This window comes from Perca fluviatilis, chromosome 23 (assembly GCF_010015445.1).
Source record: "Perca fluviatilis chromosome 23, GENO_Pfluv_1.0, whole genome shotgun sequence".
Classification (NCBI taxonomy): domain Eukaryota; kingdom Metazoa; phylum Chordata; class Actinopteri; order Perciformes; family Percidae; genus Perca; species Perca fluviatilis.
The window spans coordinates 24,791,032-24,818,279 of record NC_053134.1 but is presented as its reverse complement, the minus strand read 5'-3'; the positions used below and the strand labels follow the sequence as shown (position 1 = coordinate 24,818,279).

Genomic DNA, 27,248 nt, shown 5'->3' with positions numbered 1-27,248 from the left:
CAGTATCAGCCTAAAGAAATCCAGTATCTCCTCTAAGAATGCCCGCAATCAATTTAAAATCTGCTGCACTTGGGGTAAAGGCTCCAACCGTGGCCTCCAGATTCCCTGTTGCACTTCTTTTCTGCTTTCTAAACTTATCAGTAAACTCTCCTCTTCTCTGTCAGCGGTGGCGGCGGAGAAGGACGGGACGCCGGTGTTCAAGTTCCCCCGCTGGCGGGTCAAGGGGAAGCCCATCCAGGAGGTGGTGGATGCCTACAAGGCGGTGGGCGCCGAGCTCAACGTCCTGCCCTTCTGCTCTCAGTTCATCCCCATGAACGTCATCGACAACCCCAGGCACGGCTCCATCATCTACCACCCCTCCCTCCTGCCCCTGCACAGAGGAGCCTCGGCTATTAACTGGTGAGGAGGAGGGGTTAGGCAGTAGTGGCGGACGTCGTCCTCCGATAAAATAGCTTTGATACCAGAGAGATGTCAGACCACGTTTCACCCTGAGCTTGTAGGAAGCAGAGGGTCAGTTCTATTTACGCCATCTTGGGAAAACAGTCACGATCAGTCGAACGACGAACGCCGTGTAACCAGTAACCAGTAACATAGCTCAAGCACGGCGTTCGTCGTTCAACTGGTCGTGACTGTTTTCCCAAGATGGCGCCTGCCTGTATACGTGAACGGTACAGTCTTTCTAAACTATCTTTTTAATAAACCGTCTGTACACTTACAAAGTTCTCAATGCTTGAGTTTACATGTAGCGACCCTCATTATGCTACTGTGGAAGTGTGGTGCTATTTTGAGTCTTGTTAGTGGTGTAGAAATAGAGATTTCTTTTTACTTTACCCTTGCCCCGACGGTTAGCGTTATAAGGACATCACTGCTGGAACTTTGCTTTGGCTCCCTGCCCAGCATGGGTTCACCGTAGTAAAGGAATGACAACCGTGACGTCAAGGGCACAGGTTTTCTTTCAATATTGCGGGGGGCACATCATAACCGGGGGGTCTGGTCCTGCGTAATATGTTGTGCTTCCAAACACTTCCATTTCCTGCATGCTGGTGAGTTTGTATGCAACAATTTGTGCCTTTTGAGCATACATTTATGGTGCAAATGTCTTCATTTGCATTAAGGAAATTATTATTATAATTATTAATTAGGGGTCCAAGCCCGAGGGGGCTGGGATCCCACCTATGCACGGCAATGAAGATCCCAGTATCCCAGCACAAGTTACAGTGCTGAACAGTTATCTTTACCTCTTTTGGGGAGTGGGTTGTTTTTCATATTTTTTTTGAGGGGGACAAATCTACCTCTTCTAAATATTTTGGGGGGTGGGGGGCATATCCCCCCTAGTCCTGCCATTAATGTTCCAATTTACTTGGGGCAAACAAAAAAGAAGGGCTGTGCCAACAGGTTTGGCAGTTGACCCTGCTCGGCCAGGTTATTAATTACTTGTCTCGCTTTGCCAGACCCTCTTTCAAAGCGTGCTGAAGGAGGCTCTGGCTACTCCAAATAGCATCAGGGCTGCCAACTTTTTTTTGCTCATTCAGCATCATTACTGTACAACAAAAATTATTATAAATATTTTCTCACACACACACACACACACACACACACACAGTAGTTCTCAGTTCTGGGACCAGGGTCCCAAGGTTAAATTAACATTGGTCTATCAAAGGGATCTACTAGGACCACTGAAATTCTAAAGAATGAGAACAGTAAAATGTTTTATTTTCATTATGGGTGCAGTCAGTGATGTCCTTAACTCAAATATATCAGTCATTGTCTGGAATTATGGAGCAACATTGTTTTATTGCAACTACAATTTCAGATTAATTTTACAGTAAAAATGTTGGACTTTACTTGGAAAAACCTCCATATTCATACAGTTAAATTGTTAGATTTTAATTATTGGTGTATTCAGAGATGTCAACTCAAATATTTTAGTCATTGACTGGATTTATGGAGCAAAATAGTTTTTTAGCACCTCGACTTTTTTACGGTAGAAATGTGGGACAATTACTTTGTAAAATCTCAATGTATACAGCAAAAGAAATTTGAAATATAATCCACTAATCTTATTTTTATGTGTACTTTATATATAAACTTTAACACCTTATTTTGAATACCGGAAGTAGTCCTATGTGTATCTTACCGCTAACTTTGCTAAGACCGTCGATCTGTGCCATTTAATACACTTACCAAAAGTACTAGTATACTGTATGAGCGCACTACAATTTCAGCGTCGGCTGATTTGACCACGGAGATCTGAGTGTCGGCTGGCTTGACCACAGTCCTGGGATGGCTTGTGAAGTAGCGTCGCAAATGTGAGAAAACTTTCGAAAATACAACAGACGGGGTGCTCTTGAACCCCCTCCTCGTCTCTGAAAGCATAACTAGTCGATCACAAGTGGCTCAACAGGTAAAATGCGTGTGTCTCACGGCCAGTGCGTGAGAGTTGGCAGCCCTGTAGCATTCGGGGTTTGGGAGGAAAAGGTGCTCTGGTTAAATGGCATTTCTTTAAACCAATCAGAATCGTCATGGGCGGTGCTAAGCTCCGCACAGAGCCGCTGCAATATAGTCGTGCGAGAGAAAACTCTGATTGGACAGATAATCTAGCAAACTTTAGATAGATATTGTGTTAGCTAATTGTAACTGGCATTACTGAGTAAATGTGTTGGCTTTATGACTTTTCTCTACTTGTGGCTACAGTGGGTGCTGTAAAGTAAAAGTTACACAAGCTATCTTCCTCTAATGGTTTTTTAAACTGTACTTTAGAGAAACTAAAAGGCTAAAAGGGCATAGTTCACCAGGCCCTGAGTCCTGAGTGGAGGTAGAGGAGGGTTTGCTGCTATCTGTCTGTGTAGCAGTAGATTTTCTTATCTCTCCCTCTTGCTAGACCGTCTGTTCTCCGCCCTTAATATCTCTCTGCTCCTGTGTGAACGGTACAGTTCACTGTGTGTCAATGAATAGCTTCCTTTTGTTTTCAACGGTTCAACCAAATTAGCTTGGTTCATAGACTACTGGGGGAAACCGCTAGCTTAGCCGTGTCCAAAGTTTAAAAAAAAAAAGGACAGCAACATGACTGCAGCCTCCTGCAGGAGAAGACAGGTTGCTCCAATGCTGGTCTTGCATTACCGGCTCTATCTCCACAGCGTTGTGGAGTAAGGTCTGGCTACAACACACATACATTCTGGGATAGGAGAAAAATAACGCTCTGGGTTGTTTACATTTTATTTTAAAGCAATCACAATCATCTTGAGAGGCGCCAAGTTCCAGAACGGCAACACACCAGAGCGGAAGGAGAGGGGTATGTCAGGCTTTATCCTGATCAGTTGATCCAGACTAGTCCAATGCAGGCAGAAAGGAATATGTCTTATCAACAGCCCCAATCCCTCCATCAGCCCCAATCAGCTTTTATGTCTTCTTTATCTGATTCTGCTCCATTTGGTCATGCTCATGGTCTACTTTATATCTTATATCAAAGAGGTTTATGGCAACGCAAGGCTTGGTTATATTTCTGTATATGTGTGTGTGTCACCAGGACCCTGATCCACGGTGATAAGAAAGCTGGATTCACAGTGTTCTGGGCTGATGATGGACTGGACACCGGACCAATCCTGCTGCAGAGGGAGTGCGCTGTGGAGCCCACCGACACCGTGGACACACTCTACAACCGCTTCCTCTTCCCAGAGGGCATCAAGGCTATGGTAACCACCTGGAATTTAAAATGCTCATATTATGCTTTTTGGCTTTTTCTCCTTTCCTTTATTGTGTTATGTATCGTTTGTTGTGTATGTTATAGGTTTACAAAGTGAAAAAGCCCAAAGTCCACCCCAAACAGAAAACACTGTTCACCAACTGCTCCAAACAGCTCTATTGTAGTCCAGCCTTTACTTCAGAGACAGACGTGGGTCACTTTGTAACACACGTTATAATGCTCGCCTAGCTGCTAGCGTGGCACGCCCTTATACTCTGCTTCTAACTGGCTAGTAGTCCTTACCTAGGTACTGTCAGGGCACGCCCTCATACTCTGCTTCTGACTGGCTAGTAGTCCTTACCTAGGTACTGTCAGGGCACGCCCTCATACTCTGCTTCTGACTGGCTAGTAGTCCTTACCTAGGTACTGAGCATGTGCGACTCCCAACAAAGATGGAACAGAAGTGAGATGTCTCACTCTGTAGCTAAAACAGAGAGCTCAACACACAGGGTGAAAAGAGGAGCTGCAGCAATGTGCAGTACAACAAAAATATGGTGTTTTTTGAAAATTGAACCACATAAACCTATTTTGATATAACCTCTAAATACAATTATGTACCTGAAAATGAGCATAATATGAGCACTTTAATATTTTTGGGTGAACTACTCCCTTTGATCACAAAAGGACTGTAATCAAGAGTGTATGATCAGTATGCATTTATATTGAACCATTTTCAAGTTGAGTAAAGAGACAAATCATGCTCTTTCCCACAAGGGAGGCTGTGGCTCAGGTAGGGCGGTCGTCTACCAATCAGAAGGTTGGTGGTTTGATCCCTGGCCCTGCAGTCCCATATCCATATGTCCTTGGGGCAGACACTAAACCCCAAATTGCTCCCGATGCTGCGCCATCGGTGTGTGAATGCTCATCTGATATGCAGGTGGCACCTTGTGTGGCAGCCTCGGCCACAGTGTGTGAATGTGTGTGAATGGTTCCTGTACTATGTAAAAGCTCTTTGAGTAGTTGTTAAGACTAGAAAAGCGCTATATACAGTAAATACAGTCCATTTACATTCACAATGCCTAGTTCCAACTTAGCCTTCTCTATCTTTTGAACTTCTCAGCAAGAAATGAACATAAATGACACAGACTACGTTTACAAGCTGTCAGTTTTCGGGTTATGGTCAGGTTAAGGTCATTATTTGGGTTTCTGAAACATTCGGAATAAACCGTTTACATGCGTGAGCAGAGAGAGTTACTCCTGTATACATGGAATTTGTAATCAAATGGCAATATCCCCGACGTCTGGCGGCCACGGTTAGCGTCTGTGTTCCCTCTGCGGACAAGCTTAAGACGCAATAACTTTTCGGTCACCTTCTTATATTATATATTATATTATTATTATATTATATTCATGGTTTTCACCACACTAATGAAGAAACTGGTTTCCTCCTCGCTCCAAAAGTGTGGTGCTGTGCTGCGTCTCGCCATGTTTACCTCTACTTCTTGTTTACTCTCGGTATACTGCGCGCAGGTTTTCTGCATTGACATATATATATATATATATATATATATAACTATATTATTATAGTATATAATTATTATTATAACTATGTTTTCCGGCGCATACAAGAAGTTACTCTACTCAAAGACCAAGATTCCTTGCCGAATAGAACCGCGCAGAACACAAATCAATGTTCCTTTTGGGGGGATATGCTGCCACAACGTTTACGAATGACCAAAATTTCGGGTTAGAAAAGGGGTAACCCAGGTAGCATAATCGGGTTTTTAAAAACCGGAATATGAGCATATTCAGGGTTTTGCCGGTGTTTACGTGGCCGTGCGCGACCGGGTTATTGCTAATATTCCGGTTTTGAACGTGTTATTGGCTGCATGTAAACGTAATGACAGACACACAGCACAGACTGAGTTGTCACACTCACACTCGTTTCCTGCTGCAGGTGGAGTCGGTGAAGCTCATTGCTGATGGAAAGGCCCCAAGAGTTCCCCAGACGGAGGAAGGAGCGAGCTATGAAGGCATTCAGAAGAAATCCAACGCCAAGGTGAGAGGTTGGTGGTCGTAGGGTGACCGCGGTGGGAAGGGCTTGTGTGGTATGGGTTTAAATGCAAGTGTTTTAAGCTAAAATGCTGCGTTAAGTCGCTCTTTACATAATTAGTTTTGAATGAAATGGTGGGGACAGGAGTGTTGCAGTACCCTGGATGAGGTGCTTCCCACAGACAGTGTCCCAGTGGACAGCTGCTCAGTGAACAACACCTTCCCTCAGAGAACAGCGTGAGAATGTACTCTTAGCCCAACATGTTGTTTGTTCAGGGCAGTGGTGGAATGTAACTAAGCACATTTACTAAGTACTGTACTTCAGTACAAATTGGAGGTACTTTGAATTTATTGAAAGGGATAGCCCCTTAAGATGTAGCATCTCATTTTTGAGGAGGGTCCCATAAACACAAATACATAGTTATAAAACACATTCAAACAGAACAGCGTTACATAACAAACAAAAACATAGATACAGACAGCTTGCTCAGCCTCTCTCACCCACACCCCCAGCTGTTACACACAATAGAAATTAGATACAATAAGCCTGGATAATAAATCAGTTCCAAAAGAATAAAGAACAATTGAAGCAGTTTGTTTTCAGCACAAATAAACAAAAAAAGTCCTAAGAATACACAATTAAAAAGCATAGACAGTTTGTTCTAAGATGAGGAAATAACAATGTCCTGAAGCACCGGTCAGTGGTGATAGATCTCAGAGAAACAGGAAGATGTTTCCAATCAGAAGGAGCTTTATAGAATGATCTGCGTCCAACTTCTTTGAGAATTCACGGGACAAAGAAAAAGGGATATTGCATATATTATTGTATATATGTACTTTACTTGAGTCTTTTCTTTTCATGCCACTTTCTACTTCTACTCCGCCACATTTCAGAGAGAAATATTGGACTTTTTACTCCACTACATTCATCTGTTACAGCTTAAGTTACTAGTTACTTTACAAAGTAGCATGTTTTGCACCCAAAACACATGTAGTTTATCAAATCTGATGTTTTATTATAAATTAAACTACCAACTGTACCCAACAATATACAGGCCTACAAGTAAACTTGGCCGATTTAACACTTGGTTGATTGACAGAACAGTTTGGATCGTTTCCAGTTTCTAAAACGTGAGGATTTTTCTGCATCGAGCACTTTTAATACTTAGAGAACGTTTTCTTGATGATACCTACATACTTTTACTTAAGTAACATTTTCAATGCAGGACTCATTTGTAACAGAGTATTAGTTCGTTTTACAATGTGGTATTAGTACTTTTACTCAATTAAAGGATCTGAATACTTCTTCCACCATTGGTTCAGGGCCAAACATATAAGATTGAGTGTCTGGCGAGTGTTTATCTTACAAGAGGAAAGGCAGAGGTGGGGCTGATCTTAGCTGCTTTCTGATTTGCCTATTGGAGCCACATTGCTGGCAGTGAATCTAAATGTGCTATTCTTAGTGCAGAGTTTTTTTTTTTTGGAGTCCAGCGTCAGTTTTCCACGTGGCGCTCTGCTAGTGGCAACCAGCTGTTGGGCTTCCCTCTCATTCTCAGAAATGTACGCGACCTGGTCTGGAAATGAATCTGAGCCGTCAGCATGTTGACTCCAGTGTTGCTCTCTCCCTCAGGTCAACCTGGCCCAACCAGCGCAGGACATCCACAACTGGATCCGCGGCCACGACAAAGTCCCCGGTGCCTGGACGGTCATTGATGGGCAGGTGCAGTACCTGGAACACACAAGCAAATAAAACACACCCACTCTGTGTCTATTGCAAGGCCAAATGTCTCAGAAATGATGGCGATTAACAATAATATAGTACCTTTCAGTCAAATTTTAAAAAATATTTATTAATGTATTACTTTTTAAAACAAATTCAAGTTTTGAATGAATCCCAGGATATGTCTTTTGTTTCTGTCACTGTTGTGTGACCCAGATTATGTAGTAACAAACGAGGCATGAGGTAAACACGCCTCGTTATTATCATAAACAGTATAATTAAAGTAAATATGATATGAACAGTATCCCACTTGTCATTTGGCATATCTAAACAAAATGAACAATTACCGGTCATACGCATTAAGGGAATGTGAGCAATTAATTGTGGTTAAACAAAGAAACCGCAATAATGTAAAAAACAATTACCCAATTATGTAATAATTGTTACATGCCTAGGTCAGATTGATAAAGGGCTGTATGGCAGATATATATTCTGATATGTTGGGGATGAGGCAGATATTTAGTAACTCAAACGTCATGTCAACAAGTCCTGGAAGAGTTCAAATGTGGGATTTCATATGTTGCAGTTTGACAATGTGGTTTAAACCAGGCATTTGACCAATAGTAAAATGTATCTTTCTTTTTATAGCATTGGCTTTGTCTAAAAGTCTAAAATCTATGAACTTTCTTTTTAAATTAATGTTTTATTCAACTTTTTTGGCATAACAGGAAAGCAGATAATAACTACAAAAATATTCAAATAAATAAATGCCAAAAAAGAAGAAAAGACTTGTACGTCTGAAAGAAAACAGCTACACTAGTTAATGAAGGAAGGGGAGAAGCTTCTTCTCAACCATACATGACATAACAGTCACAATAACATGACCAAGGTGTCGCTAAACGTATGAGCAGTACAGCACCAATCACTTTACTAAAGACATACACTGGACACAGTGGTTCTACAGATGGGCCTCCTGTATCCACACTACAGCCAGAAACAGTCTCTGGGCCTTCCCATGTAGTCCAAGTACGAGCCTGACATCTCATGAAATAAGAACGGTCTGTCCTTTAGAGCTACAGCTCTGTAGCTAGGCAGGAGAAGTAAAAAAGGACACGTTGCGATTTTACACTTAGGTTTTTGTACAGATTAAACAAACAAGATATAACATGTTAATCGCTGAGCGTTAGAAGTGCTTGGTAGGCAGGTTTCCTTCCCTTTAGGTGGAGCCTAGCTAGCTGTCTCCCCTTGTTTCCAGTCATTGTGCTAAGCTACGCTAACTGTCTCCTGGCGTCAGCTTCATATTTAGGGTACAGACATGAGAGTGGAATCGGATTTTCTCTAACAGCAGAACTTGTGTTTATGAGGACAGTCCCACATAGAACAAAGAGGAACTTACTGCAGTATGACTTAAAAAAATTCTGTTGAGCTTCCTGAAATTGTAACACCATATTAAAACGTGACCACTGCAGGTTAATAAAAGTTTTGCAACACGCAAAATATTTGTTTTAAGGGCTTCTGTGTGTGTTCTTCCTCAGGCTGTGACCCTGTATGGCTCGTCCATGTTGGGGGGGTCGCTACCAGCCGGTCAACCCCTGGAGATAGCGGGGGCGCCCCAGCCAGGCCTGGTCACCAAGAACGGGCTGGTGCTGTATGGAACCGATGGGAAAGCTGTGAGTGTCTGTGTCGTTTGTTGCACTGCAGAACAAATATTCAGACCAAACAAAAGTAGAGATTAGAGTAGAGTTGAATGAGTCGTGCCCCTGTTCACTGTCCGTCTGCTGCCCTCCACGTACAGTAGGTTTTTAGGCGGCCAGGTAATGCTAGGTTAGTTAAATAATAATAATTTGGCTTGGACATTTTTTTCACTCTGTTGTTAGAACACATACACACACATGCTCAGTTCCTATACACGCACAAATGTCAGAGAGGCGCCCGGGCAGTTGGGGGTTCAGTGCCTTGCTCAAGAGCACCATGGCAGTGCCCAGGAGGTGAACTGGCAGTCCACAGAAAACCCTAACAGGCTGAGCTACTGCCACCCCAAGAGATATCGTCATGGACAGGATTTGAACCTGTGCCGGGAAACCCCATTAGATTTCGAGTCCAACGCCTTAACCTGTCAGCCACTGTGACCACGCAGTCTCCTCTGACCTCTATTATGTTTGGTCCACAGCTCCTGGTGAAGAACCTGCAGTTTGATGATGGCAAGATGATCCCTGCTTCTAAATACTTCTTCTCTGGGGAAAGCTCCAGTGTGGAGCTGACTGCTGATGAAGAGAAGATGGCAGAGGAGATCAGGGCAAGTTACTGTCAGTGGACGATGTTTAGCTGTGGACTGTACTGGAGCTTCTGCGTCTCTTAAAAGATGCGTTCATTTTGACGCGAGAGACTGTTGCTTTCATTTATTACAGGACATCTGGAAGGGCATCCTCAGCAATGTCCCAGCCGTTGAGGACACAACAGACTTCTTCAAGTCCGGGGCCGCCTCCATGGATGTAGTCAGGTGAGGGAGGAGGCCAGTGCAGAGATCGTTCCGAAATGAATAGACGCCAATAGCGGCGGACACGGTGGAATCAGATGTCATAAGGACACTGATTATTGTCCTCAGATGGCAAGTGTAAACAGAACATAGTCTATAAAGAGTGCAAACAGAAATGTAGAACTTAGACTTCTCACCACAATGAAACACCATAAATTACATTACATTACATGTCATTTAGCTGACGCTTTTATCCAAAGCGACTTAAATAAAGTGCAAAAATAGAAAATATCAAACATCTTTGTGTCCCTGACAAACTAACTTACTCGCTGCCGCTGCAGTCCTCATTTATTTTCCTTATAAGGGTAAGGTGCACAGTTGAGACACTATATACATGTGAAAAAATAAATATGGTTTTATATACAGTGTGATATGCAGTGTGGGTTATTGCACATTATTTGAATATTGCCCAATGATGGTGATCATATTCAATGAGAAATAGATATTGGACAATGAGAGTAATGATATTGCACAGTATACAGATATTGCACAGTAATGGTATTGCACAGTATTATCAATATTATCAAACATTATCATACATTGCCACTACTCCATTACTGCACCATGTTAAAACCACAGATGAACGAATATTTTCGACAATAATGTGCCGTACCAATTAGTAGTTTCAATAGTCGACTATACAAAGAGACCCCTGCCACTGTAAGCACTGACGAAGCGCTGTTGTCTCTGTGTCAGGCTGGTGGAGGAGGTGAAGCAGAAGTGCGCCGGCGTCCAGCTGCAGAACGAGGACGTGTACATGGCTACCACCTTCCAGGACTTCATCCAGATGTTTGTCCGCAAGCTGAGAGGGGAGGACCAGGAGGAGGAGCTGGTCATCGACTACGTGAGTCTCCCACTGTTATGTTTCAGTGAACCCCGAGTCTGCTGATTTATCTTTAGATCCTCCCATTTAAGTTCTAAATCCAAAGATTGTCTTGAGATTTTTTTATGGTTTTCATCACACATTCTGTTTCAAGATATGCACAAAGGTAGGTGCTTGTGGTTGGTTGATTTGTGATGCTTGTACTGTTACCCAGGCAACCAAAGAAGTGAACAACATGACAGTGAAGATGCCAACCCAGTGTTTTATCAACGGCAAGTTTGAGGATGCAGAAAACGGCAAAAGCTACAATACCATCAACCCTACTGATGGATCAGTGAGTCACATGAATATACTGCCATATTATTAATTATTAGACTGCGTGCGACTCAAGGAAGGGTTGAATTCAAGGGCAATTGGACTTTTACCCAAGTCCAGTTGCCCCCCCCTTCCTTGGATAACTATGACCTGGGTGACTGAGAGCCTTCACAGACACTGTGTGTGACCGCTACGCCTTTCACCAGGTGATCTGTAAGGTGTCCTACGCCTCAGTGGGGGATGTGGACCGGGCAGTGGCAGCTGCCAAAGAAGCCTATGATAATGGACCATGGGGCAAAATGAACCCCAGAGACAGAGGAAGTCTGCTTTACAAGTGAGTAGCTCCATCTAGTGGACTCCAGTGGTACATGATCTAAAAAGAAGAAAAAAAAAATATATATATATATATATAATACAGTATAATAAATAAAACAAAAATGAACCCAAATCATTTCAGTTTTTTCCAGAAATTGAACAGACTTGATATTGACATTCCAGCAGACACTAAAGCAGCGCGAAGATTAAATATTAAACATCATGGTATTCCTATATAGTTCTCCAACCATCTGTTCATATGTATACAGCTACAGACTTCTGAGACCTAGGAAAAACAAACTAAAACTACTGTAAACCTAAATATATAAAAAACTAAACCTGAAGAACTGAAACTAAACTAAAACTAAAATCAAATTGAAAATTCAAAACATTAATAACCCTCGTTCCAGATACACCAAGGTTAGAAACACACGCCAAATAACGCAGGTCTGCTCTGTAAATTACATATAGTGCTCTCTTTTTTCAAAATCAGCACCTTAAGATGATATAGAACCATGTTTATCCAGAAAGACATTCTTGTTCCAGACATACAGAATGGATAAGAATAAAAACAAGTAATTGGTTTAGCAAATACAAATCCACAAGGAACATATGTGCTGCTAATGTTTAATGTCAGTTTACAGGCTAAATAGCTTATCAGCTGGATTAACCTTTTTCCTTATTTCAATACAGCTGATCAGATGTTGCATGAAGCAGTATCGTTCTATCAGTTACCTTTTTGACAGAAATCCATACATTTTAATGTTATTTCTGACAATTTGATAAACCAAAATGTGTATTATGCTTGAGTAAATGAAACCCCAATAAACAAATCTGGTTAAAATACTATAAATATTTAAATAAATCACCGGGAGAGTCCGGTACAGCCTGACTCTTATGTCCTGCTTGTTCAGCGGTTGTTTAGTAATATGCTCCTAAACACATTTGGAGAGGATTTGAATTGCTATTTTTATTCTCAATTCTTGTCATTTTGGTGCTGGTGAGCCCTCTCACTCTTCCCCCTTCGTCCCTCCAGGCTCGCAGACCTGATGGAGGAACACCAGGAGGAGCTGGCCACCATCGAGTCCATTGACTCGGGAGCTGTGTACACGCTGGCCCTCAAGACACACGTAGGCATGTCCATCCAGACCTTCCGATACTTTGCCGGCTGGTGTGACAAGATCCACGTAGGTTAACCTTCAGGCGTGCTCACGCCACTTTTATAAACGTTGAACAGTGATTATATAACCAGAGGAACACGCCATTTCTTTGTTGCAGGGCAAGACCATCCCCATCAACCAAGCCAGGCCCAATCGAAATCTGACCTTCACTAAGAGAGAACCACTGGGGTAAAAGCTCCGGATTTACTAAATGCTGCCCTGTATTTGAATATTGTCACCAGACTATACTGCGTGTGTTTTACTGAGTCCAGAGCTGTGTGTGTGTTTTTTCCTGTGGCAGTGTGTGTGCCATCATCATCCCATGGAACTATCCTCTCATGATGCTGGCGTGGAAGAGCGCTGCCTGCCTCGCAGCAGGGAACACGCTCGTTCTGAAACCCGCACAGGTGAGCACACCATACACACACACACACACACACACTCTGGCTTCGACTCACATATCGTACTAAAATGAACAGTTTCGGTTGAATGGATCTAGTGTCAGAGGAGTTTGTGTTTCATACATTAACTCTAATAATTACAGGTCACTCCGTTGACGGCACTGAAGTTTGCTGAGCTGTCCGCGAAAGCTGGCATTCCAAAAGGAGTCATAAACATTTTGCCAGGCTCAGGTAACGAACACAAATACAGGATCCACATTCCTTTCCTTATGTCATGCAGTTGCAAGAAAACATATGATTCAGAAATCGTAAGTCAACCGTGCAAATGAAATCCGATTGCTCATACTCTAGGCCAGTGGTAACCAACGTGGGTTGCTAGGTTGTCAATACAAAGGATAGTCTACTTGCAACCCCTCGTCAAATGTTATATATCTATCATTTGTGAACAGATCGGTTGAAGAGTAGCCTGGATCAACGGAAGTATATCTCCAGGATAATTGCCTGACATCCCGTGCGTGGCTCAGTAATTTGCAAGAAAGAAAATCCTTTTGTGTAGATGAATTTTTGTTTCTTTGTCTTGTAATCATCCCCTAACCTCTTGTGCGTTTCTGACCCAGAGGTTGGGAACCATTGCACAAACATACATGCCCTGAAACGTATGCAGGTCTTGAATACAAGATCTGCTATTTCACGAAGAGACCAAAAGCAACAGTGAATGTATCTACTCACAAGTTTTGTCTGTATCAAAGCCTGATACATCTTCTTCCTCTGTGCCATAGAGCTCCGCTGTTGTCCAAAAACTATTAAAACACATCAGCGAGCCACACTGTTGCACTGGGTGACATGTTCCTTCATTACCAAGAACATACACTGTAGTTCATTTTCACTCAATCCCACACACACTACCATAAATAAAAATGTATCAGTTACAACTTTTTATTTCTTGCACTGTAGCTATGTTACTTTATGTTACTTAATACACTTGCAACTGAATACATTTCCCTCAGAGGATCAATAAAGTATTCTGATGATGAAAATAGTCCCCAACAAATGCACTCATTCCTCCTGTTTGAGTAAGTTTAATAAAAACTGACCAGCTGTTTTATGAAAATGATTTCATAATGATGATTATGAGCTTACTGTATAAATAATATGACTATATATTTGCGAGTCATTTTTAAAGACGTACTTTTGTGTCTTCAGACAGAAAGTTTCATTTATTTTTTTGGGGGCATTTTTAGGCCTTTATTTCCACAGGACAGATGAAGACATGAAAGGGGAGAGAGAGGGGGGATGACATGCAGCAAAGGGCAGCAGGTCGGAACCCACGGCCACTGCGTCTAGGAGCAAACCTCAGTATATGTGCGCCAGCTTTACCAACTGAGCTAACCCGGCCACTTCAGTCAGAACGTTTTGACACATGATTGGTTTTAGTCTTTTTATGGGTTTAGTTGGCAATAGGAAAAATCTACAGTAACATCAGCCGTATACATCATTTAAACTGTGTTCTGTTTTTGTGATGCATCATGTTGACAGAGACCGAAAAGGAATCCTAGGGCTGGGTGATATGGAGAAAATCAAATATCACGATATTTTTGACCAAATACCTTGATATCGATACCGCAACGATATTGTAGTGTTGACTATTGGTGCTTTCACAATATTTTCACAATGAGATTTTTGATAAATAATCAGTAATGTGGATATAATGTCTAAGTGGGTAAAGGCAAATAATAGAACAGTTACAACAGTCTGGTAAGTTCAGAAAAGTACATCACTTTACTGTAATGCAGCCTTTAAAACCAGGAAAAGACACCACTAATGCCATATTACCATATCCAAAATCTAAGACGATATCTAGTCTCATATCACGATATCGATATATTGCCCAGCTCTACTGACTCCTACTTTAAAAGCTTTCTAATAGATCCAAAATGCACCTTGCTAATCCCGTTCTCTCCTCCAGGTGGAATGGTGGGACAGCGCTTGTGCGACCACCCAGACATCCGCAAGCTGGGCTTCACCGGCTCCACGCCTATCGGCAAACAGATCATGAAGAGGTACGACCTGACCCACTCCTGGCTTTGTTGACTTGTCTGCCAGGTGAAAAGTTCATGTCCCGTTTCTGTGTGATCTCTCGTCGCAGCTGTGCGCTCAGCAACCTGAAGAAGGTTTCTCTGGAGCTGGGAGGGAAGTCGCCTCTCATCATCTTCAGCGACTGTGACATGGACAAGGCGGTTCGCATGGTGAGAGAGCGACACTCGCAGAGGGAGAGGGAACAGGGCCTGTTAACCTTTACACCATGTTAGTGATGAAGCAATCAGTCACTGGAGACATTCTTCAATTGACAGAAACTTCTAAGGCTATAGAGGGTTAGAGTCAAATCGTTGATTGCATTTGCACTTTGTTTTTAACATCTTTCAGTGAGCTCAGTGGCAAACTGTGGATCAAATAGCATGCTCTTGACTCTGTGTCTGTGTGTCTGCTGCTCCATAGGGCATGAGCTCTGTGTATTTCAACAAGGGGGAGAACTGCATCGCTGCTGGGCGTTTGTTTGTGGAGGAGTCCATTCATGATGAGTTCATCAGCCGAGTGGTGAGTCAGCCAAAACCCTAACACAAGTCCTCCTCCTTTAGTCCCTGGTATGACGGGCTCCTACACTTCCCACAATGCAATTTGCTTGTGTCAGTTTGAGCAAAAGAAACAAAAAAACGGCATCAAAAAGGTCCTTGCACACTTGTATATGCGTTTTTTTGTATCTGTGATCCTAAAAAGTGGTCACGCACAGAAACCTTGCACACTGAGTCCGATGCGTATTAATTCATCCGTATTGCTTTTGTGAAATTTTTCACAAAATGGAGTCTTCAAGCCGTGAGGATGATTTGGTTGTCCTCTCTCTTCTTAAAAAGAGAAAAAGAAAAAGGAAGTATCGGGTCCATCCAATCCTGAGATTGCACAGAGAGCAAGGAGCATATTCAAAGTTTACTTCAGGATGTCAGTGGCTCAGTTTGATGCTTTGCTAGCGATACTGTACCCACAGAAAAGAAGACCACCAATTTCTACGAACTTATTGATCTCAAAGGATCTCTGAAGTGTCAAAACGCTTGCTGAGGATGCGAAAAAATGCAGAAAATTGTACACGAGGCAGTGTATAAACGTGATTGACACAAGGGGAGGTCGTATTTCTTTTTTAACGTGCAAAGACCTTTAAGCACACCGAGCATTGTGTTTCTTCTCCACCCTTTCCCTCTAAGGTGGAAGAGCTGAAGAAGATGAAGATTGGCGACCCACTGGATCGATCCACAGACCACGGCCCACAGAATCACAAAGCCCACATGGACAAGCTGCTGGAGTACTGTGAGGTCGGACTGAAGGAGGGAGCCACGCTGGTGTACGGAGGCAAACAGGTGGACAGGCCAGGTAGAAAACACGCTGAGCCTCCCCGGGCAAAATGGCTACTACACCTGACCACCAGCTGCACAGTGTCTGTAGCTACTGGGACTCATTTTCAGTCCAGTCAGGTCACATGAACACACGTGCACATTATACTTTATTTTTTTTACTTTTTATTGGTGTATTTTACAGATTGTACAAAGTTCAAGATTGTAATTATACAAGTACGTTCAGAATTTGCCTATAGAAAACAAAAACAAAGGGTATGTGTATATACCAGCACCTTGGCATAAAGACTTTGGGTAAACAGTGGTTGCACAAATGGCACTTATGCATAAAGTTTGGATGGATGGATAAAGTAAGATGGATAAAATACAAACACTGAATGCTCCTTTTTTTATATATATATATATTTTAATCTTTTTAAAAGTATCGGTTCATACCAAACCCTAGTCTTGACTTTACTACAGATATGTTTTGAAAGAGGCTTATTATAAAAATGCTAATTTATACATTTTCTGTGGATTGACTGTCAGTTTCTCAGTTCAGCATTTGACACAGAGGAGCGGCTTGGTCTTGTTTTCGGTCTTCTCTGTACAAGCTTTAGCATCATTGTTAGCATTAGCTAATCCCCAATACGGTCATTTTCCTTCAGGTTTTTTCATGGAGCCCACTGTCTTCACTCATGTCGAGGACCACATGTTCATCGCCAAGGAGGAGTCCTTCGGCCCTGTCATGGTGGTGTCCAAATTTAAAGATGGGTGAGTCATAAAAAAAAAAAGCAACTTGCTGGAGTTGCTGCAGTGCCGTCGCGCGGTTCAAGTCGCTAACCGGTGTCCTCTGTACCTCTGGCAAACCGCAGCGATGTGGACGGCGTGCTGCAGAGAGCCAACGCCACCGAGTACGGCCTGGCCTCGGGCGTGTTCACCCGCGACATCAACAAGGCCATGTACGTGAGCGAGCGGCTGGAGGCTGGAACAGTATTCATCAACACCTACAACAAGACCGACGTGGCTTCACCTTTCGGAGGCTTCAAACAGTCCGGCTTTGGCAAAGACCTCGGTGAGTACAGGCATGAATGTCATGACATGGATTGGCAGAAGTTATGTTATATTCTTTACTTTTCTTACTTTAATGTAACATTTGTACAGTCATTGGTGTAATATTATTGACTGAGACAAAAGGGGAACATGCTGATTTTACACAAAAAGACCACGGGCCGTATTCCAGAAACTTCCTATCTTAAGTCTAAAGTTAAAGTGGACCTATTATGTAGCATTTCCAGGTTCATACTTGTATTTTGTGTTTGTACTAGGACATGTTTATATGCTTTAATGTTCAAAAAACACTTTATCTTTCTCATACTGCCCATGGCTGCTGCTCCTGGATTCACCCTCTGTATGAGACGCTGTGTTGGAGCGCCTGTCTCTTTAAGCCCGCCCTCCCTCCCTCAAAAGCCCAGTCTGCTCTGATTGGCCAGAGTGTTGACACGCCAACCCGATTATCGGCCGTCGGACAGTCTGGCGAGGTCGGTGACTCGAGTCTGTTAGCCGAGGATAGAAAAACCTGTTTAAACCGGGGCGTTCAGAACAGTTGGAAATCTGAACGGGCTGAATACGTTGACCTCATTATTTGTTTTGTTATGAAAATCCAACATTATGACATTATAGATATTAATGAATGAATACAGAAAAGCATACTAGTTCCACTTAAGATAGTATTTCTCCCAATTTGGTATTACAGAAGCAAGTCCTAGCTAACTTTAGGAATACCATCTTACCCCAGGTTAGGAAATCCTAAATACTCAACAGTGGTTATCAACTTGTATGTCTGTTATCTAGCATCCAATGCTACTTTTCTCATCACGCCGAGCTAAACAACTTTGTGACCATACTGAAACATAAGTTGAAACGTACAAAAACATGGAGCAAAAACCCCAACGGGCATTTCTCAGTTGCACCCATGGTTGCACTAGAACCGGGAGAGCCTCATGTCGCCGGGTCGACCTCTCCAAAGCGGGTCACAGTTGCTCGAAGAAACTGGATTCAAGTTAGCCAACACTACCTGGTGGAACAGTGAAAGTTAGGACAGCTTAGCGATATCCTGAAGTTAGGGAAGTTAATTTAAGATCTGCAAGTTAAGAAGTTTCTGTAAATACGCCCCAGTTCATTAGTTGTAAGGACTATAACTCGTAAAACCTATAATATAAAGAAACTGTTGTTTCATGTCTTCTGTGGCTTTTGACGTCCTTTTATAAAGTCTAAAATAAAAGAATGAAACTGAAGCTGTCCTTTACTTCAGGCCTTGTTTTAGGCTCATGATGGCTGTAAGGCTTTTATTGTGGAGCTGCTGCTGGCCAATATCCACAAAAGTAGAGCATTAGTTCAGAAGAACCATGTTGCTTTATTAAAAATTGTTCTTAAACTTTATCCACGTGTAGAAATGATGATTTTATGTATGCCCCTCCTCTGTGACTACGGTCATATCGACTTATCCCCTCTGGGGGTTCTCAGGCTAACGTTGAGACTATAGTCCAAAACTACGTACGTATGTCAGCGATTCAATTTGAACTTAATCAAGCAGAGGAAAAGATTTAATCACAGCTTAGACCAGCGTAAACCCCCACCACCACCACAGGGACACAAGATCAAAAGGCTAAGAAAGAAAAACTCATTTTTGTTACTATGAGTCATATTCACTATTTCTTGCTTTTTGAAATTCTGGGTACTTTTGGGCCCTCTGAAAATCACTCAAATAAAAGAATCTGACAAACAAAAAATCCCTATTTGGTTAAACGGCTCACACATTCATCACATATAGACCTTCTTCACATGGGTCACACTCCAAGAAGTTTAGAAACCACTGGCTTACCGCTAATTTCCACCAGGCGCGTCTGTGCTGCGTTGCGTGCCCCGCGAGCAATCGCTGCCATTCAAGTCAATGCTTGATGTATTATATATTATATATTTTTTTTTAAAGTGTTCATTAATGAAACTAATATAACTGTAACTATGAACATTAGATTGGACTTAGATAATGAGCAGGTATCATTTCATTCAGATTTTGTCCCACGATTTGTCCCTCGGCACCCTTTCCTCCCAGTGAATATTGTTTTTTTTGGGGGGGGGGGGTCTGGTCCACAGGAGAGGACGCTCTACTGGAATACCTCAAGACCAAAGCAGTGACTGTGGAGTACTGAGGGGCGGACTCCAACCAACTCGGAGCCACATCTCAATAGGAAAAGGACTCGTCTGTCTGCTTCAGGCAGACATCCAGCTTCATACAGCATTGCTTCTGGACAGCGTGCTTGTGTGTGTATTTGTGCGTGTGCGCGTGTGACGTGTGTGTACTGTATGAATGAGAGGAGAGCTTTGTTGTTCGTCTCTGCCGCAGTTTGGACACCTGCGTAAAAAAAATAATAATAATCAGATCGTGGACAAGGGACACGTGTGGTTTACACACATCTGTATATCCACACATAAAACCCAGAGTCGGACGTCTGGTGGCAGCCGGGCTGGTTAAGACTATTTTCAATCTTTCAGTTCCATAAAAGTGTTTTATGTTAAAACACTATTTTCGACCTAAAATCTGTTTTCCCATCATTATCAATCGCGTTAATCAGTTCCATTCAAACTTTTGAAAATCATCTGCAATCATGCCTTTCTCATTCACTCGCCTTCATCATTCCTATAATATCTCCCTGGTTACTCTTTGACAGCTTTTGGGCTGCTGTGTGCCGTATCACTTTTCTTATTGATGGATAACTCATCTGTACATGAATATGACTGTTGTAGCGTGTGTTTAGATGTCTTTGGGTTGAGTTTTGGAGTAGCCAGTGTCCTGCCTGACAGGACTAAACTGCTTAATCACAGAGCTATTGGTCAGAATTTATCATCGAAAACAGGTCAAAAAGCCAGAGTTACATTTGAATTCTCAATTAATCCACATGAAAGCAAAGGTCAATTTGCTAAAGGTTTTTTCAAAGCTTTTAACCCTAATCTTATAGTTTTCATCTGCGGTACACACATCAACACACAAAAATACTGCGCAGGCGTCAACACTTGGGCTTCCTGTCCGTCATTGCAGCAGTACTCCATATCGACGACGTTTCATTTCCGCGCTTGTTCAGGCGCCACTGGAAATTCCGCCGGAAGGTCCTCATTTCGGCCAGATGTCCCGTTACCTTCCCCTTTCTTTGTGTTGGCGTTCTAACCTCTGGTGGATTTGTGAGGACTATGGTTAACTGCTCCTCAGATCTCTGCAGGGTAAATCCAGACAGCTAGCTAGACTATCTGTCCAATCTGAGTTTTCTCTCGCACGACTAAACTTTTGAACGGGGCGGACTCTAGCTCACGCAGTAGAGCGTGGGCCCCATGGAGGCTGAGTCCTTTGCAGCAGCCCAGGGTTTGAATCCGACCTGCAGCCCTTTGCTGCGTGTCAACCCCTCTCTCTCTCTGTCCCTTTTCCTGTCTATCCTCTATCAAATAAAGGAAAAAAGCCCCAAAAAATGATCTTCAAAACAAAACAAAAAACTACTTTTGAATGTACACGTTCCACCAAAACAAGTTCCTTCCTGAGGCTATTTTGCAGAGGCACCGAGGCTCCGTGCGGAGCTTAGTGCCGCCCAAGACGATTGGCATTTGTTTGAGGAAATGCCAATAAACCAGAGCACTTTTTATCCCATCCCGGAATGCTGTGTGGACTAGCCAGACCCTCCTTTGCAGCGCTGTGGAGGAAGGTCTGGCAATGCGAGACTATTGCAACGAAAGAGTGACTGTAATGGAGTACTCCTACTTTGTTGGGCAGATTTGACTTTTCTTTTGAGTACACTACACAAATCATCATTCAGGGACTTGCAGCTTGATTACGACAGGTAATCCATTACAGTTAACATTATTTAATTTAATTAACACTATTTTATTTTGGCACGCAGCTGGCATCCAATATTTGAGATTTCATAGCATCACATTCACAAGCTGTCGTGAGGAAAGTATGTTCAAGAGACAACAGACTTTAGCGGTGATGTTTGTTGTGAAAATAGTAATGCCAATTGAATTTAGTAGTTTCTTGTGTTGTCACTCAAATGTCGGAGCATTCTGCGTAGTATTACTGGTGACTGTAACATAGATGAAAAATAGCAAAAGAAATAGGCAATTGTCTCAGGCGTGTTTCAAATTATATATATATATATATGTTAGAAATGATTCACCTCTTTTTTCAGAATTTAAAACTTTTGATCAGTATTTACTTGTCACTATGTCAAGCTATGGTGAGCCATTTTTTTTTTTTACATCATTTCCTTGCAGCTGTCTGTTCCCACATAACTTTAGAGATTCACTCTCTTCCCTTTGATAAATTTGACCTTTTTTGTAAATATTTTCTAACAAAAGAAGGGAATATATATATGTGATATATTTTTGTCAGACAGACACAGACTGTATGTTATAACACTATATTATATTTGTTAAAAACACCAGCTCCAGTTTTTTTTTTAATTATCCATCACTCATAAGAAGAAGTTGTGAAATTAGTATTATGTTTGTCCCACATTATCAGTAAAGGCAGCAAGGGCTAATAAGCAAGTGTTTTTTCTCCCCCTTTGTGGAAAAGGTGTAATATGTCCCCTCAATAAACAGTGTTCAGCCAGTAGGATAACGTCATGCAACAGGAAATAAACTTTGATTTGAATTTTACTGTGTAATGCTGCTGTTACTCAATAAATATGCAAACATGCTACATGATGGGAAGAAGCAGTGATGCTGCTCTTGGTGCTACCAGTTATTTTGCATATCTTACATTTGATACATGGTATGGTCACATATTGTAAAAAGGAAGGTTTCCATGTCTTTTTTGTATTTTTTATTATTATGAAGCAGGTCGAGGTGCTATATAAAAACTGTAAGTATCAAAACGCTCAGTCCACAGAGAAATGCACACAGCCCGTGACTGTTAAGACCCTGGCACACCAAGCAGACGGCCAAGAGCTAGTAGTGACCTGGCGACGAAGAGCGACTGGGGTCGGTTAGAGTAAGGGGCTAGGGAATGCATTACGTCAATGACAGGTCCCCACAAAGATAGTGAGACGCACTGTGTGTGTGTTTGTGTGTGTGCTTGTGTATGTTTGTGTGTGTGTAACCGTGACACACATGGAAGTAGAATGTATAGAATGTTCTACAGTTCCACAGGTGGAATTGTGGCGTTCTACTCCATTATGACCATTCTCTTCTAAAGTCACACTATTAACTCAGCAGAGACACAGGGAACACATCTACACAGACCTTCACAGAGTCAATTATGGAAAGATTAGGATACTTAACACAACAAACGGAACGTACATCGTTGCTCCACATGGATATCAAGGTAAGACATTCAAATATGCAACAGTTAATTGTTTCCCCTGAAGGCAACATTTTATAACTGTTGTATTTGGACCCTAAGCTCTTGAAATGCACAGATTTATATATGGTCTATTGTCTAGTCTATGGTATATTATGTCTATTATGGTTTATTAAAGCTTGCAGATTGAATTCAAGGATTGTTTCTGAATTGTGCTCAGCACCAATAGCCAACCATAACTGTTAATAGTGTTGTCAGATTATGAACATGTAGCTTTTCTTACAATCCATCCCAAGGAGAAGTTTTTTTGTTGATGTGTAAAAGATGGCTGCTTCTAAAGCCTGATGGTTTTTCTTCCTGTCAGATTTCACCAGATGAACTCGGAGAGGAGAGGTGCAGTGATTTGGAGATGCCTCTGCTCACATCAGAGACTTTGGATGAAGTGGTCATGTTATATTTGGGGTATATCACAAACGAGTAAGTGAAAGTTAAAAGTCATCATTCGGCTGGTTAAACACTGGTTAGATGTTTGTTTGGCTTAACCATTCCTAATCTCTTCTTCCAGAAACTGGCTGTTGCTGGCAGATGGCAGCATTGATTCTGCCACAGTCCTACTGCTGTCCGACCTGTGTTATGAGGTTGTCCAGACGGTCTGCGACGAGGTCCTGGATGTTGTGGCACCTCAGGTTAATGACAAGACTTGGGGCCACATTTCCATGGAGAGTGCCAGCAACCCCAGCAACACTTATGTCACAATGTACCTGTAAGTCAAAAGCTTCCACAGTAACTGTGTTATTCACTTCCATCTTCTTCTCAGGCATCATTACTCAGGCTGTTCCCATGAACCATTTGTACATACTATAGCTACGAAAGGAAAGCACTGTAAGCATTCCACATATGGCTTGGCCAGAATACGCAACGCTTTCGACCCAGGGAGCGGAGTTAGCGTCCTTGGGTAAACAAAAGATGTTCACCCAGGAAACGCTTTTTTGTGTTTTTAATCCTAACTATAGTCTTTTTTTCTAATCTTAACTACCGGTAGTCATTTTTGGTGCTAAAATGAACGGTCTGTGTCACATGACGCTCACTTATTCACTCCTAAACCTAACTGTAATGTCAGCTGAAACGACCAGCAGCTCACTGTCACCTTTTGTCGGCTAAATTGAACTGCTAAGACAGCTAAACTTATGTGTTATTATTAAACTTATGTCGCCTAATTTCGCGCTGCATTACTGTATGTAGACTCCAGATTCTAGTGCTAGAATTGAGGTTTATCCTTCACGTTCTGAAAAATGTTCAGAGGGCGATACCAGTAGTGTTTAAAAAGTGTTTAAAGCAACTCTAGAGAACTTTTCCCGCTTCGGTCCCCCCTACAGGTTGGAAGCGGAATTGTCCGTTACATTACATTGTCCAGTTCATTCGAACTACAGATCCGCTACCCGATCTGTCAAACTTGCATAATGTAACTTAATGGACAATTCCGCTTCCAACCTGTAGGGCGACCAAAGCGGTGAAAGTTGCTTTAAATGTCACTGCCCAGAGCAGATCAGTTGACTAAAATATGATTGTTTCTCTTTTTAAGGGGCGAGAGTGAATCTCCACAAAGGGAGCATAACTATCACTCAGTGACAGTGGAGGATATCCAAGCCAGCCTTGGACATTCACTTCACCAGTGTCTTGGAGAAGCGTTAGAAGTCGTAGAGGAGAGTTCTGACGACTCTGAACAGCTGCTGCAGCTGGTTGCAGAAGAGGTGGCCAAGAAGGTCAACCGCACACTGGCTGCTATCACGCAGTCAGCCTCTTCCTCACCATCGGAGGAATCTGATGAGTGGGTTACACCGCAATCAACTAAACACATGGTTTTTCATGTTGCCAACATACTGAGCAGATGCGTGGTCCGGAAGTACGAGATTAATCCCCCTGAAGAATTACGCCTGCTCAGCGTTTCACCTTGGGCCTCCAGTCCAGACGACGAGGGCAAGGTTGAGGACTTCTGTCTAGTGGAGTCACAGAGTTCAGAGCTAAGCGTTTCTGTGAGCTCAGTGTCTCCAGCCACTACCAAACAGGAGTTATCCCAGGGAGAGAAGACCTTTCTGGCCATGTTCCTTGGTATGCTGCTGGACCACATTGCCCTCTCCACCAAGACATCCGTGATGGACTTGAACTTTGATGGAATTTTGAAGAATCTGACGAGGACTGTGGAAGAAACAGGTTTTACTCTCCCACAAACTGTTGGAAACCTCCACTGTACCATCTTTAAGAAGCTTGGTCTGGAGTTTGGATCCACAAAGCTGCTGCGAGCTGCCATAGTGTCTGAAGGTATGGCCTTCGAGGAGGCGGTTGCCAGGGAATTGAGAGTGCAGCAGGAGAAAGCTGCGCATAAAAAACCCAGCTTTGTTACAAACGTGAGGAGGATTTTCAGAAGAAGAAGCAACAAAGTAGCTCCTGCGTGTGAAGTCGACACATTCAACAGTCAAGTGGCTCTCCTGGAGAGTGAATCGATACCCCGGCATCAGAAGAAACAGAAGGGCCCCGTCATCATCGGGATGTTATCTGCCGTGGCCAGGATTCTGAAGAAGCCCTTCACCTCCTGCATCAGCCGAGGATCACCGGATGACTAGCTCACGCAAGTATCCAACATTCAGGGCCAGTTGTACGTACATTTTGCGAATGTAGCGTTATCAGCGCCATGGCCAACCCGCAGAAAGCGCACGCTGTGATAGTTCAGCTTTCGTCGTATTTACCAGACCTGCAGTTCCTTGGGTAATCAGCGCCTTTTTTCCGCCCACTATACACTATGTTGCGCTGTAGCAAAGCGTTAAGTACTTGTGCTGAGTGCAGACTGCGATATTCCCACTGCCGATGCTAGGACCGTTTGAAATGATCCTGATGCCAATATCTGTAATGTAGCGAGGAGTTTAACAACTTCTGGAATGGAATGTGAACGGAAAAGCGCAATTTGACATTTTCAGTTCCCGCGACAGGCAGTGTGCGTTTCTACCTCAGTGCGGCCTGTTCGTACATACCTCGCCATGCTCTTAGGCGCACGTTGTGAAACAAATACGCCAGAAGTGGGCGCAAAAGTGATGTACAAAAGTACATCTGGCCCTCAGTCTTTCCTCAAGATCTTTTCTTTACTGCTTTGCCTTCATCTTGAAAAACATAAAACTTTATAATGACATGGGTCATTTTTCAAGATGAATGCACACGCTTAAAAACGATGTGTAAGTTTGGTTTCCAAAAGTGTTTCTGGAGTTTGTACAGGACCTGAAACAAAAATAAGCAGTGAAAAATATTGTTAGTAAACGGAAAAACTAAACTGAAAACTACAACCAAGGTTAAACAGTAGTACCTGGTTAAAAAAAAAAATAACAGTACAAAAAAATGAACATGAGCTCATTTCAGTTTTGGTTTTTTAGCTATAGTATTTCACTACCTAAAAAAGGAAAATGAATTTCCGTCAACTCTCGTGACATTGAACCACAGAAAGTGAACAGACTTGACATTCCAGGAGACGGCGCTGTTACACAATTGCTTCACACCGGGCACTAATGTAGCACAAAGATTAAACATTAAGGCCATAACAAAAAATTTTAATATGTATTTGTGTCCAAATGACATATACACATCTTTTCGTATTCCATTTTGCCTGGTAACACTTCCAACACGCTTGCGTGTCGCGTGAAAAATTTCTAGCATGCCGCGCCTGAGACGTGCGTTTCATGCAGGCAGTGTGCAAGCTCTAACCTGTTACCATGGGAGCCGAAATATAAACGGACACGCCACGCAGCTGACACGCTCACACCACGCAGGCGGTGTGTGGCCGGCCTAAGAAAATGTGAGCAGTGTGGCTCAGTGAGTCCTCATTGGAAGAAGGTGGAGGATTGACTTTCAGGCCTCTATCCTCCCCCCCCCCCCTCCCTGTGCATGTTGGGTTTTCCCCCGGGTGCTCCGGTTTCCTCCCACTATCCAAAGACATGCAGCCCAATTGGAATCTCTAAATTACCCACACATCTGCATTTTGTCTGGACTTTAATAAATGCTGATGAATCTAATAAACGGTTGTGATGTCTCTTTTGTCATTATTTAGTATCAGAGGTAGAATAAGAGTCAGAGCACTTTCTCTAGAAATGTTGAAGGTAAACGAGTCAGCTGGTCTCCAGAAACTCTAATCCAACCACTAGACGGCCACAAAGAAGCATCACACCCTTCATCTCATTGTGACCCAAACAAGCTGGGCTTAAAGGTGTATATATATATATATACTGGATACACTGTAAACCCAGATTTAGTTGTAATTAAACTTCATAGTGGTCACTACTTATTCTTTCATGTATTGTGTAAAACCATATTCATTACTGAATCACATTAGTTGTTTGTAATAATCAGCTTAAGTATGCAGTGCACAGATCATGTTAAACAGAGATAACTAAGGATGGTAAGTTTCTGTATGGGAGGGGTGGAGTCATTGTAACTGTTCTTGGCTGAAGTGGTGCAAAGGCTCATGGGAAAAAA

General features: G+C 42.6%; 2 protein-coding genes across 5 annotated transcripts in view; both read left to right on the top strand.

Annotated features, from left to right (window-relative positions):
- Positions 1–20,885, top strand: part of aldh1l2 (aldehyde dehydrogenase 1 family, member L2) — a 28,828-nt gene extending 7,943 nt beyond the window's left edge. For 2 of the 4 annotated variants that reach the window (XM_039791858.1, XM_039791859.1), the window contains exons 3-23: positions 165–399; positions 3,527–3,692; positions 5,640–5,741; positions 7,365–7,454; positions 8,990–9,124; positions 9,625–9,750; positions 9,863–9,954; positions 10,687–10,834; positions 11,028–11,147; positions 11,335–11,462; positions 12,480–12,630; positions 12,722–12,792; positions 12,905–13,010; positions 13,148–13,235; positions 14,971–15,064; positions 15,151–15,250; positions 15,501–15,599; positions 16,259–16,424; positions 17,053–17,158; positions 17,260–17,459; positions 19,541–20,885. In XM_039791858.1, coding sequence (XP_039647792.1) covers positions 165–399; positions 3,527–3,692; positions 5,640–5,741; positions 7,365–7,454; positions 8,990–9,124; positions 9,625–9,750; positions 9,863–9,954; positions 10,687–10,834; positions 11,028–11,147; positions 11,335–11,462; positions 12,480–12,630; positions 12,722–12,792; positions 12,905–13,010; positions 13,148–13,235; positions 14,971–15,064; positions 15,151–15,250; positions 15,501–15,599; positions 16,259–16,424; positions 17,053–17,158; positions 17,260–17,459; positions 19,541–19,596 — 2,579 coding nt within the window. In that variant the 3' untranslated portion in view covers positions 19,597–20,885. Of the gene's footprint in view, positions 1–164; positions 400–3,526; positions 3,693–5,639; positions 5,742–7,364; positions 7,455–8,989; positions 9,125–9,624; positions 9,751–9,862; positions 9,955–10,686; positions 10,835–11,027; positions 11,148–11,334; positions 11,463–12,479; positions 12,631–12,721; positions 12,793–12,904; positions 13,011–13,147; positions 13,236–14,970; positions 15,065–15,150; positions 15,251–15,500; positions 15,600–16,258; positions 16,425–17,052; positions 17,159–17,259; positions 17,752–19,540 lie in introns of those variants that run through there. The other 2 variants (XM_039791856.1, XM_039791857.1) reach the window with 1 other exon arrangement.
- A 171-nt stretch (positions 20,886–21,056) lies between these two features.
- Positions 21,057–26,788, top strand: LOC120553455. Its single transcript, XM_039791854.1, has 4 exons — positions 21,057–22,757; positions 23,098–23,210; positions 23,299–23,496; positions 24,316–26,788. The coding sequence occupies exons 1-4, from the start codon at positions 22,692–22,694 to the stop codon at positions 25,352–25,354; spliced, it is 1,416 nt and encodes a 471-aa protein (XP_039647788.1). The 5' UTR covers positions 21,057–22,691; the 3' UTR covers positions 25,355–26,788.
- The last annotated feature ends 460 nt before the right edge of the window (positions 26,789–27,248 follow it).

Bases quoted from the DNA above. Each gene is read 5' to 3' on its own strand.
- LOC120553455 (XM_039791854.1), top strand. From the start codon at position 22,692: ATGGAAAGATTAGGATACTTAACACAACAAACGGAACGTACATCGTTG. The intron at 22,758-23,097 runs GTAAGACATTCA...TCTTCCTGTCAG, and splicing joins TGCTCCACATGGATATCAAG to ATTTCACCAGATGAACTCGG. The intron at 23,211-23,298 runs GTAAGTGAAAGT...CTCTTCTTCCAG, and splicing joins TTGGGGTATATCACAAACGA to AAACTGGCTGTTGCTGGCAG.